This window comes from Astatotilapia calliptera, chromosome 4 (assembly GCF_900246225.1).
Source record: "Astatotilapia calliptera chromosome 4, fAstCal1.2, whole genome shotgun sequence".
NCBI classification, from domain to species: Eukaryota; Metazoa; Chordata; class Actinopteri; order Cichliformes; family Cichlidae; genus Astatotilapia; species Astatotilapia calliptera.
In genome coordinates this window covers 20,769,518-20,787,817 of record NC_039305.1, presented here as the reverse complement: position 1 = coordinate 20,787,817, position 18,300 = coordinate 20,769,518, and the positions used below count along the sequence as shown (strand labels likewise).

General features: G+C 39.6%; 1 protein-coding gene across 2 annotated transcripts in view; it reads left to right on the top strand.

Annotated features, from left to right (window-relative positions):
- mgat5b (alpha-1,6-mannosylglycoprotein 6-beta-N-acetylglucosaminyltransferase B) overlaps positions 1 to 13,406 on the top strand; it is a 71,568-nt gene extending 58,162 nt beyond the window's left edge. For both annotated transcript variants that reach the window (XM_026165432.1, XM_026165433.1), the window contains exons 16-18: positions 2,866 to 2,940; positions 9,502 to 9,773; positions 12,877 to 13,406. In XM_026165432.1, the coding sequence (XP_026021217.1) occupies positions 2,866 to 2,940; positions 9,502 to 9,773; positions 12,877 to 13,075 (546 nt within the window). In that variant the 3' untranslated portion in view covers positions 13,076 to 13,406. The remainder of the gene's footprint in view (positions 1 to 2,865; positions 2,941 to 9,501; positions 9,774 to 12,876) is intronic.
- The last annotated feature ends 4,894 nt before the right edge of the window (positions 13,407 to 18,300 follow it).

Genomic DNA, 18,300 nt, shown 5'->3' with positions numbered 1-18,300 from the left:
GTTCACATTAGCAAAAAGAAACCTGTTTGAGTCTTTTTGCTAAGCTTAATTAACAACGGGGTGGTAGCTTCATATTTATTATACAAACAGTCGTGTAGGATTTCTTATTTATAGAATTGTGGATCCAAGATGCACATTTGACTGAACCTCCAACTTCAATTTAGTTTTACATAATGCAACCGTCACGCTAGGGAAAAGAGTGGTTGAACAGCTAAAAATATTGAATTTTTGTGCAATAAACTTGCGATCTCGATGCCTTTGAAATTGTTGAGACCACTCGCAGTCAGCTGCCTTCTTCAAACGCTTCTAGACATCAAGACTGTGATAAAACTACAAGGTCAGTGTGCTATCAGTCTGTGATCAGTCTGCAACCGAATGTGGTCAGTTACTTGCAATAATGGCACCATGGTGATTAACTGGGATAAACTGGGAAAAATAAAAAGTCTGTTTCCAGCTATATACACGGAAATTCACATAGAGATAGAGATGCAGATAGAGCGTCATAGATCTAAAACGGATATTCTGAAATTCCTAAACTGAGATAGTTCTTCCAGGATGGCGATTTAACTGGATTAAAACTATAGAGATGCTCAGTAACAACACATTCATATAAGAAAAAAAAAACAGAATACAACCAGCTGACAACCAGTCAAGTCGAGTCGCCTACTGCAAAGCGATGGATCGCAGAGAAGTTGAGCTCATTGGCAAGTATTTGCAAACTTTTGCCTGATAGCAATAGGCATTGGCATATTTGGAGACAGGTTCCCTCCCACCAGATAAGTCATGCAATCACCTTGTGATTGAAAGTGACTCTGACAGCAACTCTCTGGGCCATTCTCAGCCACAAAGAGGTTGCCATCCTATTTTTATTCTTTTGCTGAAGCAGTAAGGGACAGTCACATAGTCTAGGTTTGGTGAGTAGGGAGGTTAAGGAGCGTTGATTGTGTTGGTGTGTCCAAAGCCTCCTGGATTTTTATTCTGCTGTGAGGAGCTGCTCAGTGGCTCAAACACAATACAGTCTAATTGTTTTCAGCTGAGAGCTCGTATTCTTGCACAGCTCGAGATGCTAAATTAGACATGTTCATTTACAGTGTGAAAAAGCCACGGTGCGCTACCCTATTAATGTCAGAAAAATAAATGAATAAATAAGCAGGGAGCTCTTGACCTGATTTGCTGCTGTGCGCTCTTTCAGTGAAAACCGTTGTTTGGTCTCCCAGTCATGGCTGTAATTGTGGCTCCTGTTAGCAGTGTCAGGTCAGTTTGACATACAATTTAGTTTTTGCACCCTGTGAAAGTTTGATATAGATGGTAAAACTGCAGACACACATGTACAAGTGGCTAAAATAGGATTTTAAAGAAAGCAGTCAGAGTGCAGAGGTGCACTAGGAGATGAACTGAATTTCCCTTTTCAGTTCATCTTAAATTATAATTAGTTACTGTGTTTGTAAAAGCATTTCCTTGTAATACAATTACTTGGATAACTCTTCGGTTCGTGCAGAGTTTAAGCTCAGTGAGATGAGTCTGAGTGTAAAATTAGGCACGCTACATGTGTAGATGGCATTTAGTGTGGCTCATCTGGTTGTGTAGATTACATATTGTGAGTTTACTTACGCTTATTCACAGGCAGCTCAGTGCTTAATGCTTTTTAGGGGTCTGTTCATATTCCTGCAGCTCATGTTATGGATTTAGATAGCTTAAAAAGCTGCTGGCTAAGCTTTAATGTTACTTTAATAGTACTGTGCCTTGTGGAAATTAAGAAATACTCAAATGTCTTTGTGTGTTTTTTGTCCTGTCTGTACCAACTACCAGCATAACTTGCCTCACAGATAAGCCATCATTTTATGTCACTTTTAATGGTGTGAAATGATGAATGTTGCTCCCATTTTTTGTGACCAACCGCTTCAGTCAGTTTAGGTATATTAAATGTGGAGTCACATAAAGAATGTTTCCTGAGTTTGAATTCAAATCACACTTTATGAAACTTTTTTTTTTTTGGTCCGACTCGGATTCTATTATGTAAAGATGCCCAAAAGGCAAATTGCATTGTGGAATAGCTGATGAAGTGCCAGATACATTTCATTAAACTCAGATGAAATAAAGTAATAAGAGAGCGCTAAAAGGAACACAACGCTAAAAGGAGCCATTTATCAATTTAAGCCTGAGTGCTTTAGTGGCCTGATGGTAAACAGTGAGATCTCACTTCAGATACCACAGGGAGACATTCTGAGAGGTTTCTACACCAGGGATACCGGCAGAATCTGTTCTGTCCCGATATATTTTATAATTAGTCATGTGTTCAATCCACAGTCAGCCTCAAAAATGCTGTTATTGATATAAACACCGTCTCCAAAGATTCCAACCTACAGTCATTATTCCCATCAGTTCCCTATGACCCTGCCTGCATCAAATATGAGAAAGAAGGGAAAGCTATTGATCAGTGTTCTCTTTTGAGCTTTTTTGCATGTTGTGCCTTAAGAAAACAATCTGACAGTGATTGACAGGTCTTTATGGCAACACTATTAACTGCACCCAAAGTATCCAGAAGTCACCAAAACAGCCGTCTCAGTGCCGCGTGACCTGTGGTCCGATGTCGGTTTAATCCATTGTTTGACATATTGATGTAGTCATCACGAAAATTAATGAAATCAATTTTCAAAGCTGTCACCTGTGATGTATTAGGTCGTTGATTTTAATGCGAGGCTCGTGCCGTGATATAGGCCTTTCACAATTACGCTAATGAATGTGTCAACTGTGATTAACTATCAGATGCTCGGGGTCCTGTAATTACTACGACTTGGCTTTGCGGCCATGCGCGCATGCTCTTGTCCACTGTTTGCTCATCTGTGCACGCACGTGTGTCTGCAGGTGGAGCCGTTCCTGCCGTACGAGTACACCTGTGAGGGAATGCTCGAAAGACTCCACGCTTACATTCAGAACCAGGTGGGTCGCTCAACATTTGAATCGTGAAACGTGCTGGCACAAAGCTTAATAAATCTAAGAGGAATGATTTAATGGTGCACGTGACGCCTCCCAGCAGTTTGCGTTTTTTGTGAATAGATGTGGGCTTGAACCACAAGATTCATTGTTATGTGTCTGGCTCAAACCTTATGGCTCTCATGGAACTGATGTTTATAACAGACACAGGCAGTAATTTATTACTGTTATACTTAAAAGAGCACTCAGGGAATGCAACACCGCCCTGTAGTGCAAGGGCTATACTGAAACTCTGATGTTTTATAATGTTTTTATTATAACATACTGACGTCAGCCTGTTTTTTTTTTTAACATTCTCTAATTCAAGTGACTCTGACCTTTGACCTATGACCTTGAAGCATTACATACTAATTAGTGAATTTTATTATCTTTATCCTTATGATTGGAGCAAAATTGGCTGTAATTGGCTTCCATAAGCTCTGAAAACTCAAGACTTTGCAGTGTCATTGTAGCATCATAGGGCGTCCTATTGAAAAACTATATTGTTTACAGCTCTTTCCAAACACTTTCCTTTGATATATTACTCTGTATGGTTTCTTGAAATGTTTTTTCCAAGATCAACTTTGACCTTGGCCAGTTGTTCAGCCAACCTAGGTAGTCATGTCCCCCAAGGCTATTATACTGATGATAAATATTGAACATGATCAATCAAAAGTTTTGGGGTTTTGCTGATTTTCACATTTGTTGTAAGTTTCTATAGCTTATCACGACCATTTGGATATCTTGCAACCAGAAAAGTCTTTAGAAAGTTAGGGCACTGAGTGAAAGCATTCAGGGGAAAAGGAAAATATGAATCTTTTAAGGATTATGTTTTATGCAAATTAAACACAAAACACATAACATGGTAATTACACAGCTTTAGACTAGTTAGTAAGCACCTTTTTTCCACATTTATGTATAAATGTGAGTGAAGCCTAAGAGACCATTTGATCCATAATGACTGTGTTCAGAGGGAAAAAAACAAAACAACTTGACATCTAGTTGACCAAACTCTCTTAATTCCTCTTGAAAATGGAAATTAGTTATGTGGGAACTGTGCCTATTGCTAATATACAGTCAGTCAGTTAAAAGTGTGATCAACTGCACATCCTCTTGATCAGGTTGTGTTGATGATACATCAGTGAAACCATAAAAAAACTGAAACATGGAATAAGTGAACATAAAACTTCTAATTTTTGCGAGACCTCCCTTAATGTTTTGGTATTGAACTTGTTTTAACACCAACTAAGGGTATAGAGACAGTCACATGAAAAGACAAGAAGCCCAGTGTCACTCAGGGGAATACGCTGTAATATTATATTTTCTTTATGATTCAAATGTAAAAAAAGACAGAGGATGTAACACTGAATAATAAGCGCTTTGTTTTGGGCTGTAAACTGATGTTTTGTAAAGTCAGTTTCAGTAGTTATTAATATTATGCACTGTATGATGCCATAGTAGAAACTATTGAATAATGCTTCTGAATACATTTAATCCATTCATTAGTTAATGCTACTTATTAGATATTTTAATAGATTAAGACCTGTTTTTATATCTATTATAAATCAAATATGGCTGCTAATGCAGTGTTTTGATGTATCAAACAGTTTTATTCAGTCATTGTTTGTTTGCCCTGAATTTATATGGATGTCACAATAATTATTATCACATTCACTCAGTCTGTTGACACTACTGACAAACTAAAGGCACACATGTGTGCAGTGTTGCCTCAGAGGACTAATCTGACTATGTGTGTATATACTAATATATAAGAATGCAGGAGTATTGCCTGCATACTTGATAAAGGTCAGATGGACTGATATGTTCTAGCTTATTAAAAATACCAGCAGTAAGTGAGACAGCATGCAAGAGTTCTGCTTAATAGTTTTCATGTCCACCTTTCAAAGTGTCTTAATAGAGGTAAATTCAGTCCTAGAGTGGATTATGGCTGGGGAAAAGAAGCGTAACATTTAAACACAAGGTTAAGAACAGAAAGGATGCGTTTATTCAATTCTGCTCATTGGGTCGATCCCCTTGACAGAAGAAAGGAATTAATTGGCTCTCATGTGAAGCTCCAGCTGTTTCAGAGGAGCGAGCTCGCTGTTGCATTTTAAATCTTTGTTCCTGAGCCAGTGCATTTTATTTTCATTATATTTTAATTTTTTTCAAGTATTTTAGTTATTAATTCAATCTATTTGAAGAGATGTATACACTATATTGCTAAAAGTATTCAGTCTCCCATCTACATCACCGAATTCAGGTGTTGCAATCACTTCCATGGTCATAGGTTTATAAAATGCACAGAGGTGGACAACTTCTGCAGAGTCAGTCACTGCAGACCTCCAAACTTCATGTGGCCTTCAGATTAGCTCAATAACAATGTGTAGAGAGCTTCATGGAATGGATTTCCATGGCTGAGCAGTTGCATCTAAGCCTTACATCATCAAGCACAGTGCGAAGTGTTTGATGCAGTGGTGTAAAGCACGCCACCACTTGACTCTAGAGCGATGGAGACGTATCTGTGTGTGCAGGTGACTATTACTGTGCATAATTATTAGGCAACTTAACAAAAAACAAATATATACCCATTTCAATTATTTATTTTTACCAGTGAAACCAATATAACATCTCCACATTCACAAATATACATTTCTGACATTCAAAAACAAAACAAAAACAAATCAGCGACCAATATAGCCACCTTTCTTTGCAAGGACACTCAAAAGCCTGCCATCCATGGATTCTGTCAGTGTTTTGATCTGTTCACCATCAACATCGCGTGCAGCAGCAACCACAGCCTCCCAGACACTGTTCAGAGAGGTGTACTGTTTCCCCTCCTTGTAAATCTCACATTTGATGATGGACCACAGGTTCTCAATGGGGTTCAGATCAGGTGAACAAGGAGGCCATGTCATTAGTTTTTCTTCTTTTATACCCTTTCTTGCCAGCCACGCTGTGGAGTACTTGGACGCGTGTGATGGAGCATTGTCCTGCATGAAAATCATGTTTTTCTTGAAGGATGCAGACTTCTTCCTGTACCACTGCTTGAAGAAGGTGTCTTCCAGAAACTGGCAGCAGGACTGGGAGTTGAGCTTGACTCCATCCTCAACCCGAAAAGGCCCCACAATCTCATCTTTGATGATACCAGCCCAAACCAGTACTCCACCTCCACCTTGCTGGCGTCTGAGTCGGACTGGAGCTCTCTGCCCTTTACCAATCCAGCCACGGGCCCATCCATCTGGCCCATCAAGACTCACTCTCATTTCATCAGTCCATCAAACCTTAGAAAAACCAGTCTTGAGATATTTCTTGGCCCAGTCTTGACGTTTCAGCTTGTGTGTCTTGTTCAGTGGTGGTCGTCTTTCAGCCTTTCTTACCTTGGCCATGTCTCTGAGTATTGCACACCTTGTGCTTTTGGGCACTCCAGTGATGTTGCAGCTCTGAAATATGGCCAAACTGGTGGCAAGTGGCATCTTTGCAGCTGCACGCTTGACTTTTCTCAGTTCATGGGCAGTTATTTTGCGCCTTCGTTTTTCCACACGCTTCTTGCGACCCTGTTGACTATTTTGAATGAAACGCTTGATTGTTCGATGATCACGCTTCAGAAGCTTTGCAATTTTGAGACTGCTGCATCCCTCTGCAAGATATCTCACTATTTTTGACTTTTCTGAGCCTGTCAAGTCCTTCTTTTGACCCATTTTGCCAAAGGAAAGGACGTTGCCTAATAATTATGCACACCTGATATAGGGTGTTGATGTCATTAGACCACACCCCTTCTCATTACAGAGATGCACATCACCTAATATGCTTAATTGGTAGTAGGCTTTCGAGCCTATACAGCTTGGAGTAAGACAACATGCATGAAGAGGATGATGTGGACAAAATACTCATTTGCCTAATAATTCTGCACTCCCTGTATGTATATATAAGGCAATAATCTGTATCCTATTTTAAGTATTTATTTTCTTGTTTTAATGCTTCTCAAATGTGTGGTAGAAAGCTTCTTTGTCCTTGCTTATCTTGATGGTTGCAATGTTCTGGTGAAACATGTGTTGATGGTGCATTCATGTGATCCTGTGTTTGAATGAGTGAAAACAGTGTTTGGGGAATATCCTAACATGACCTTTGACAAGTCTTATTCAAGCTTTTATTTCTGAATTCACATACTGACCTTACTTTTAAAGGCGTTCCCTTTCTGAAGTTTTCAGTTGTTTGTCCACAATATTTATCCCTCTGCTAGACTGACTGGGTCAGCAATTAAATCCCTTTTTCCTGCCACCGGCTGCAAGCTCAACAGATGGGCACAGTTTTTTTGTTTTTGTTTTTTGGGGGTGTTTTTTCGGCTTATATGCAATGTCCTTGATTTCTAACATTTGCACACATCAAAATGAGAAATGAACAATCACCATGTGTTTAACCGTATCTCTTTCTTGGTATTACTGCTACTTTCAAGTTATTTTAAAGAAGAAAATCATCTGAAATATTAACACACACACACACACACACACACACACACACACACACACACACACACACACACACACTCTTATCTGCAGAATGTTTACAGATGTTGTTGTCCTCAATGAGATCTGTGATGTTTTGATGGTTGGTATATTGTCTGGCAGTGGCAGGTTAAGGAAATGTGTTAGCCCCTGTTCTGCTCTGACACCCTCTCTTCCCCCGCTGTCAGAAATAATACACACACAATAATGTGTACACACACACACACACACACACACACACTCTCTCTCTCTCTCTCTCTCTCTCTCTCTCTCTCTCTCTCTCTCTCTCTCTCTCTCACTCTCAACATGCCGTGACTGACTGAGACTTTCTGCCACTTTCTTAAACCTTTTCTTTCCTCTTTTCCAATTTTACTTCTAACTCCTCAAGTTCCACACATCCTTTAGCCTCATTTTTCTACTTTCTGACCAAAACCGTCACACTCGTTATCTCCCACTATGAATACCCCTCGCCTCTGTTTGCTCTAGCAGAGCTCTAACTCCTCTCTGACCCTCATACAATAAAGTTTGATGGCAGCTCACTATTTTTTTTTTCTTCTAAAAATGGTGTCCGTGTGATGACACAGCAGGGCGCAAACACACACACACTTGCCGGTTACTTGGTTATTCCAGTTGCTTGTTATTGCAACTATCTCATCAGCCAATCACATGGCAGCAACTCAGTACATTAAGGCATGTAGATGTGGCCGGGATAACCTGCTGAAGTTCAAAGCGAGCATCAGAATAGGGAAGGAAGGTGATTTAAGTGAGTTTGAACGTAGCATAGTTGTTGAGCCAGAAAGGCTGGTCTGACTGTTTCAGAAACTGCAGATCTGCTGGGATTTTTCTGCACAGCATCTCTTGGCTTTACAGAGAATGGTCTGAAAAAGAGAAAATATCCAGTGAGCAGCAGTTAAATGCAGTGAAAATACCTCATCGATGCCAGAGGTCAGAAGAGAATGGCCAGCCTGCTTCAAGCTGATAACAAGGCCACAGTAACTCAAATAATTGCTTTTTATAGTCAAGGTATGCAGAATGCACAGCATGTCAAAGCTTGAAGCAGATGGGCTACAAAATTGGAAAACAGAAAATACAAAACGTTGCCTGCACTGATGGGTTTTGATTTTTGCTGCAACATTCGAAGGTTAAGGTCAGAATTTGGTGTAAACAACATGAAAGAATGGCTCCATCCTGCTTTACGTCAGTGGTTCAGGCTGCTGCTGGTGGAGTAATGGCGTGGGTGATATTTTCTTAGCACACTTTGGCCCCCTTAGTAACAACTAAGCATCATTTAAATTCCACAGCATACCTGGGTATTATTGCTAACTGTCCATCCCTTTATGACCACAGTAGATCCACCTTCTAATGGCTGCTTCCAGCTTGAAACCAGTTCATGTTGGCGCCATATCTCAAAGCTCAGATCCTCTCTAACTGGCTTCTTGAACATGGCGTCACTGATGGAATGAAGAATGTCTAAAAAGAATTACTGAAGATTTAATATAGTTTCAAGCCCTCCGTCTCCTCATCTCGCCCCTTTCACACTTTCTTATTTTGCTGATGAACACTGCAAATGCGTGTGCGCGCGTGAGTATGCAATCAGGAATGTAGTCTGTTTTTAGGAGTGGAAGTGCAGCAGAGATTGAGAGATTGGAAGTCTGGTTATTGCCTACGGGAACTGGGAGCCTATTTAATAAACGGGACTGGAGGCCAGAGGGATATGTCAGAGAAATGTTATTACCTGGGTTTTATGAATAGCCCCAGCAAGGTGGGGAGGGGTCTAGTCAGCCTCTCACCAGAGCCCTAATTCTGCCTCCAAATCCTATTTACTACTGGGTGCCATGACTACATCCATGTTATTTCCATATAGGATGACAAGGACTTCCCACTTTTGATAAGCAACTCTTTGTGTTTAACAGCTCCTTTATTATTTTAGTAGCATTTAACGTGTTGCTAAACATAATGTACTTTTTTTTTTTAAAATCAGAGTTTAGTTTTTGTTGTATATTTTACTTTTTCTTTCCACCTGCAGGACTTTTGTTCTCCTGAAGCTCCGTTTCCTCCCGTAAACTCATCTCAGACTTGGTTGGGCAGTGCTCCCAGTCCTTTCAACCTCCTACCCAACTCCAGAATCCTAACCTGGGCCTCCAACGCCAGCTCCTTCTCATCCTGGCCTCCTCTCACTGCACTCCGTGTCGTGGCTTCACTCGAGAGCGAGTCGTGTGTGAAGGCATGCCAGACTGCAGGACTAATCTGCGAACCCGCCTTGTATCGTTTCATTAACATTAGGGAGACTTTCAGCGCGTAAGTCCTTTTTTCCTGAATTTGTTGAATGATGAATCATTTTTGCGTGCACATCCTAGCTCAGAAAAAAAAAATTCTCAGCATCTGAGTGTTTTTTAGGTTAATAAGACAAGTTAATTTACAAAAAAACATTTGAGGGATCCTGCTGGCATCACTAAAATAAAGGTTACAAGTTCCATAGTTCATGTTTAAATGTGAATGTGATGTAAATTTATTCTAAAAAGGAAACTTCAGCTGTGATGTGCACTCATCTGAAACATCTAGTGCAGTTTTTTATTTTCATTGTTTTTTTGCAAACTGTAACATCTTAAAAGTCCATCTCACTGAGCTCATTCTACAAATAATTATTTGATTGCATTCCATCAGAGCAGCACCACGCCTCATTTGCACTTCTAGTTTCAGTATTATACAGTAGTACAAAGTACTGATGAAACAACTGGATCACCCTTTCCTCTGTTGTTTTCCTGCCATTCTGAACAACAGCCGTAGTAAACACATTAAAGGGTTTTATTAGTGGGTTTTTATATATAAATTGTCATGAAGAAAGAGAGTCATTGCTCATAAAATGAGGTCAGATCTTCACACGTAGTTTGTTTTGAGATGGTTTCATTTCTTTATTGAGCGTCCTGAGTAATCGTTCACAATACATGCTGGTAAAAGTAACTGAACTCATGAGTCTAGTACTATGTTGAGCCTCCTCCATCTGCAGCTTCATCAGGTGTTTCACACTGTCTGCTTTCAGAATGCACGTCAATGCTTTGGGAATTTGAACCGTTCCTCCAACAAAACTCTTAATATTTCTCAGGTGTAGCAATTTACTGGCCTACTTGGGCACTCAAAGCACTTTATACAACATCTGTCGATCACCTATTCACACAAACACTTTTTTCTAAGTCTAAGTGCTAACTACCTAGCATCCACAATCTGATGAACACACTGGAAGCAGCTTCGGGGTTCAGTATCTTGCCCAAGTTTACTATTTTATTCAAGGATGCTGACTGGAGCGGCAAGGGATTGATCTGCATCCTGAGCCACAGCTACCCTACAATTATCAGATTTTGCTTTAAGGTCAGCATTCCTACTTCAATTTCTTCATTTTTACCCACTTTCTTGTCTTCATATGACACGAAAGTGGGTTTTGGTCATCATGTTCCACAGTAGGTGTTAACACTGTGCTGTGCCTTTTTTGAGAAGTTTTGTCACCTGTCCACAGAACATTTCCACGGAAACCTGTTCCAGGATTACAAGTATTGCTCTTTCTCGGATTTTTGCAGGACACACAAACTTTAAGAAGTGTCATTAGCGCAGTGGTTCACAGTGCAGTGTATATGTGTATGTATGTATGTATGTATGTATATATATATATTAGGGGTGCAACGATATTCGTATCGATATTGAACCGTTCGATACAGTGCTTTCGGTTCGGTACGCGTATGTATCGAACAATACAACATTTGTAATTTATTTTATCAATTTTCCTTCTGACGATGCTGTCTGTGTGGAGCGCTCAGTGGATCTGCGTTCGACTACTCCGCCTAGGCTGCACTGTCGAGCGCAGATCCACTGAGCGCTCAACACAGACAGCATAGTCAGAAGGAAGAGCGCAGGGCACCTCCCCCACCCTCATTCAGATCTGGCGTTTGGAATTATTTTGGTTTTCATGTGACGTATGACCCTGAAGGTAAGCGAGTCACGGACTAAAGTAAAACAGTATGTTGGATGTGCCATGCAATGCTCAATTACATGGGTGGGAACTAGTGTGTTAGCGCAGTTAGCTCGTTAACGTGTTGGCCGTCTAGCCCCATGCACGGGGCGATCGGCGGTAGCTCGTTAACGGAGATTTGCCATGTTGTGGTGTTAAGGTCATTTCAACGAGATTAACCTGAAAGCACTAGTGGGAACACAACGAATATGACTGCACATTTACACCGACATCATCCTAGTGCAAAGACAAAAACAACTAACTAACTTTAGCCGAGTCATTTAGACAGCTGTTAGCACATGATTCTCCTTATGCTGCTGAGAATATAGCCCAGAAGAAGCGGATAGTATAGCTTTTATTTTGGAAAGAGACATTTCTCTGTAATAAACTCTCTTTTCCAAAGATGCATGATTCCTCAATCAGATACAGGGCTTGCAATATCGCTAGCCTGACGTCCCGGAGCTAGCGATTTTTTCAGTCGGGCTACCAAAATCTATCTCTGCCCTGCCCGTCGGGCTATTGTAAGAAGGAAAAATATATGTCAATGCTTTTGCATTCTTTCAGAAATGTAGCTGGGTAATTATGTCATTGGCATCGGTGAGCCACTGTCAATATGTGACATATTGAAATCGCGTTTGAATTTGCGCTTGTTTTTTTGCTTTCACTTTGCAATCTTGCGAACTGTGTATAGAGAGCGACAGCACTGATCTGTGAGTGATGATAATTTGTGCACCAATTCCTCTGACATCGTCTTATTAATCGTTAGCTTACTATGCAAACATGACAAGTGAAATCTCCCGCAGCAAGCTTAAACATGTGAGAGGTTGATCGCACAGAGAATCGCTGAGCTTATGTGAGTGAGCGTGTAAAAGCAGCAGGATTTATATTTCAGTTCTGCTGAGCCAAATAAGACAGGTCAGGGTGAAGAAGTGACAGACAAAGAAAAGCTTACCACAAAACGGAGAAGTTATGACAAATCAGACTATAAGGCAAAAAGAAAGTGCAGCTTTATGGTTTCATGGACAAAATAATTTCTGTGGCTGCAATATGACGAGCTAAATAACCAGGGCTGCACATAAGTGGTCCGCAGGTGCGCATTCGCTGTCAAAATAAAAAACACGCACAAGGGTTAGGGTTAAATTTAAAAACTGTACTTTTGAGTTAAAATATAGATTTATAATTTTAATAAATGACAAATTAAAAAGGCATGAACATTTTTTTTGTATCGAAAAAATATCGAACCGTGACACCAAAGTATCGAACCGAACCGAACCGTGAATTTTGTGTATCGTTGCACCCCTAATATATATATATATATATATATATATATATATACACACATACACACACACACACACACACACAGTAAACTGTGTCCTCATCCTTTGTCTTTGTTCCCAGGCTGGACTTTCAATGTGAAGGAGTGGAGTCTGAGAAGAACCACCTCTTTCCTGCTTTCTCAGCAGAGCATGCTGAATGCAGCCTGCAGCAGGACCCCTTGCTGTTCAGCTGTGCCGGCTCCAGTGCCAAATACCGACGCCTTTGCCCCTGCAGGGATTTTCGCAACGGCCAGGTGGCATTGTGCAAGGACTGCTTATGACCAGAAGAGGACCTGGATGATGGAGGCTCTTTTGTAATCCTTGGGTAGGAAACTCACTGGCAAGAGACAGTGTGATAAAAGCAGCAAAGCATACACACTGACTGTGCTACCTTACCTCTGACCCAGAACTGGCTACCAAAGTAGGTAAGGTGTAAACGTCTCAGGGATCTGCATGATTGTACTTTGAGTCTGGAGGGTTTGAAGCTTCACTGTACAGATGTTCTGCATTCAGACAGTCTTTACAGAAATCACGATGAAATGTAAAACTTAATGGATGAGTTATATGAGTAATCAAGAAAGATTTGAATAAAAAAAAAATGCTTGATTTTCACAAGTGTGGTTACTTGTTGTTGTGTGAATATTTACAGTGTCATAGTGGAGTTGGATATTTGTACTAGATGCACCCAAAGCCATTTACACTATATTGAGATGTACTATTTTAAATGTCCGTGATGAAATTTGTACATAAGTGTTGTTTAATAAAATACATACAGGAAACATCGTCTTTTTCTATTTAAAAAAGTACTCTACTAGCTATCAGTCTCTGTATCTAAACACATTTTAATACAGGTCTCTGAGGGTTTTGAGAGAGCACATCTTCCATCACGGTCAGAGCTCCTTCTTGTAATGTCACCATCTGAAATGTTCTGGATCCACACCAAAATTTAATGAGGTCTGTCTTTTCAAATGCTTCAAATTTTCACAATTTCTGGCTAGACAGATTTCTTCAGTAAACTTGCTGATTTACAGACATGACAATGCACAAATCGTGATTTAAAGTGAGGTAAAACTATCCATCTTTTATTATCTTTTTATGGCAAAATATAACAATTACTTCTTTCAGCCTGATTTATACGGACATAAAGCTTTGTTGGCACAGACTCGTTGGTTATAAAGTATACTTTGGATACAAGATGACACTTCTTGGTTTGATTCCTGCACGAATATTTGAGGGTTTTTTTCCCCTATATTATATCCTAAGCTGATTTGTTATAATAATATATTCCTCATAAGGCACATCTCTGCAATCCTTGTACTCTATCCCTTGCAAAAATTTATACTGTCTTTATAGATAAACGCATGCCTGCTTAGGTAGCAGAACAAATGGCGAAAATAATGGAGTCAGACATCAAACTTCAATACTTGGATGATAAAAACACAGCTTCCCAACCCAAGACACATTTTACAATATGCTTCTATATCACTCATGGAAAGGGTTTAATATTGTTACCAGGTCGTATCAGAATAGTGTTCATTTGGTAACCGTATTTATTCTCCAGCTCACTCTGCCTATGAAATCACTCCTTTCCTGCTAAAGGTGCAGAAAATCTACAGTTTTCACCACAAAATTTCCTCCTTACTTTTTCAGCACTATTTTATGCATAGCAGGTGCAAGGAGGGATTTTTTTATTTTATTTTATAACGAAATGATTTAGTAAGATTATGTACCTACTTGATTTAACTGCAGCCTCGTGTTACTGTGGAGACTGACCTTCTCTTTCATTACAACTGAATAACGAAAGCTCATCATAGTCAGAGTGAACTGGCTGAATGATTACAGGGGCCAGAGACTCCTTCAGTATGTGTGTGTGTATTTATATATATATGTAGACTAGGCTGGCGATGACGGAAAGATGGATTTTACCCAGGACGTATGAGAAACTGCATCAGATTTTAAATATTTAAATTATGTCAGCAGTAATGAGACACATTATTCAAGAGTGATATTCATATGCAATATGATATTGTATCTTGGCAGACTGGCAAATCAGTGATTTTATCTCCTGCTAACGTACATCACTCACTGTAATGCTGCTATCTGCTATCATCTTTTTTACATTTGCTTCTGCTGTTAAAGAAAATATCTTTATCTAGAAAAACAAAACTATAAAAAGAGCATATATGTACAGACTATAAAGTATTTCAAATTTCACAGCATGGCACAGTGAAGATGGAAAATAGCTCTTTCCCACACACTGCTCTTTAAGTACCTTTTCCAGACTGAGGGAGAAAATATGCTGTATAGTATTTTTTATTTATTTATTTCAATTTTTTTTAAAAGGTGTCTGGAAGTATAGTTCTTCAGGTTTTCTGAAGGTCCGGTCCAGCCCTCATACCTAAACATTTTCACAGGAATGGTTTTTTTTTTTTGTTTGTTTGTTTATTTTTTTCAGCCAATTAATGCTGACTTGTGAATTATTCGAGGAAAAAATAAGTAACTAAAAGCAAAGAACCAAATTTAAAAATTTTAAATTTCAAACTCACTGCTAAAATACTGTTGCACAAACACAGAATTGTTCCCATCTCTATAAAAAGGTTTGATGCAAACAGTTTGACAGGCTTAAAAATTGTATTCTTGCACCAACAATGTGATTTCTAAAACAATATTAGCTGAAAACTTGACATATTTCAATTTGATGTGCAGTGTATCAAGTGAAAACTGACAAACACAGGACAAAAGAAGATATTTCAATCCTAAATAAAAGCATGAACAGTATATAAACACATGTCATTAAGAAAGGACATGAAACTCCAGCAGGGACTTGACACAGAACCTCAGAAATTTATCTAAGCCTTAAGTTGATCTTTCTACTGTTCCCTGAGTCGTCATTAGAAATGGTCTCAGCAGAAGGATGGCCGGCAAGAAGCCATTCTTAAGGAAGGGAAACGGGGAGAAAATGCTGAGGTATGGCGAATTACACAAGAACTGGACTGAAAATCTGTTGTCAGTATGTATACAGGAGGTCAAGAGGTGGGTACAACAGTGCATGACTGTAGCCATCTGTAAAACTCGGCCGAGGCTGTGTCATGGTTTGAGGCTCCATTTCAGTCAGTGGTGTTGGGGATCTTCTCAGAACTGATGGAATTATGGACACAGAAAAGATTCACCACACAATACCATCCTGAAAACATCTGACTGTGATCATTGTCATTCTGAAAAATGGAACCAAGCACAACACAAGTGCAGTATAAACATCCCGGGATAGAAAAACAAAAAATGAAACCCTAACAGTTATTGACTGAGCCTGGATCTCAACATTACCGAAGCAGTGTGGGATCATCTTGAGTGAAACTGGAACAAAAGGCAGCCAACATCCAAAAAGGAGCTTTAAATGCCCTTTAAGAAACCTGTGTTCAGGATGTGCTAAAGAATAAAGGTGGTCATATCAAACATTAACGTTCAAGCTGAACTGATTCTATTTATTACCACGTGTTTCCATTTAATAAATCACTCAATCTATTTTGTATTTGCATGTTACAACTTTTCCAGAATTGATCTCAGATTTCCAACGTTAATCTCAGAATTCTGAGGACAAACAGTCAGAATTCTGACTTTAAATCTCAGAATTCTGGAAAAGACGAAAAAAAAGGACGTGCCCACTTTTCTTTTTCTTCCGTACTTCAGTATGGTTTATGGTGGCTGTAGTGTATAGAATGCCTTCAACAATAAATCCCCATGTTAGCACACATAGGTGATCACTCAATTTTGGGCCAGTGGTCATTATAGTGTGCATTAATGTTTTTTGTTTTTTTTTACAGTCATCATTATACTGCTCATTTGCTTTGATCTACTGACCGTAATGTCAGCATTTTTCCTTTATTTCTTTACTAACGTTGGCACACTCCCATGGGGCGCTAGCACCAATAAGTGCTGTGTGAGGCTGCAGTCCTTTGTGTTGATCTCATGCCAAGTAAATTCAGTGTCAGTCCTGCTCATAGTGCATTGATCCTATTAACCTCCTATACTATTACCTGTGTTGGTATTGCTACTATGGATCTTTAGATCAGTTCTCCCACCTGTAGCATCAGTAAGCAGCTCTCTGTAACTTCAGCTTTAAAGACTCTTCAATGCTTTAGTCGATCTCGTTAACGTTTAAAAATGATCTATTCTAACCTGATGTAGACTGCTCTGCTGGGCACTGACTCTTCACAGCAAAATTTGTAGCAATATTTGATACTTTTTGATTTTGTTTGTGTGGGATTTATGAAACCACTAAGTGAAGTTGAATATTCAGAGCTATTTAAAATCACCTTTACAGATGGACATTTTAATATGCACAGAATGGCTGCAATGTCACCGAAGTCATTATCATGTGAGCCGCTGCTCCACTGAAGCTGAAACCCGTCACTATGATAAGAGGATTTTAATGAGAATCCTCTGAAGACAGAGCTCGAATTTGCCAGTTTTCATTTAATGACGGCGCTAGTGTTTCTTTGACTGATAGTAAGGACCATTTCACAATGTGCCCATTTCTCCTCTCCAATTTATAATCTCTAAACTAATATTGAAATTTCTCTTGATCCTCCGAAACCACAGGATGTGTGTGGCAAGAGCAGTCAGGAGCTTTGAATCTTTTAGGACTTTTATGGCGAGAAATGGAGTGTTGAACAAAAACCTCTTAGACTTAAACTCGCGTATAAAGAATATAAATGTAACACTTCAGAGGCTTTTTTTTTTCTTAGATGGTATTTTTTTCTGAAGTAACCCTAAAAAGCTGCACCTACCTTTAAGTGCTTTTCTATTCAGCTCTCTTTTTCTCCATTTCACCACTTAAAAAATATCCCTAATATTCCAGGAAGAAAGAACTGCAACAGCAAGAAACGGGTTTTGCAGAAACCACGCAATGACGGGTTGACATCTTACAGATAAAATGTGCTTCTTTCACACGTGTTTTGTCTTGAAGACCCGTTGACGTCAGGCCTCGGGCAAAATAGCCTGTGTGCTGCTGCCGTGTTCCAGAAAGAAGGCCTGCGAGCTCCGAGCTCAGCTGTGTGAAGCCCCTCTGCAGCCAAAGAAAGAAAGAAAATCTATTTCAAGTCTGCGTTTTACAATTTTACTGAGATTCAAATTGTGCACTTCAGACAGCTTGCAAGTTTTGATGAATATATGCACACAGTTTGGTTAAGACAGAATGCCAGCTCAAAAGGCCAGCCTTTTAAAGTTCCTGTTGCCTATAGCTAAATCATGTTGAAACATAATGTCTTTATCCAGTCATAGCCAGGGAAGACAGCAAGCTATAATTGTTATGTTAAGTGATTTTGGTACGACTGTTTAAGTTATTGAGAGAGCAAACTTATTAGTTAAATGTGCTGGCTGCAGTTCATCCTGGAAGTTAAAAGCTGACGAGAACAGCCTCCTCGTATCCAAACATTGGATACGAGGCTGAGTATGATGCCGTGATTTCCATTGGCAGTATCCCCAGCTTCCAAACGGCACAGAGATG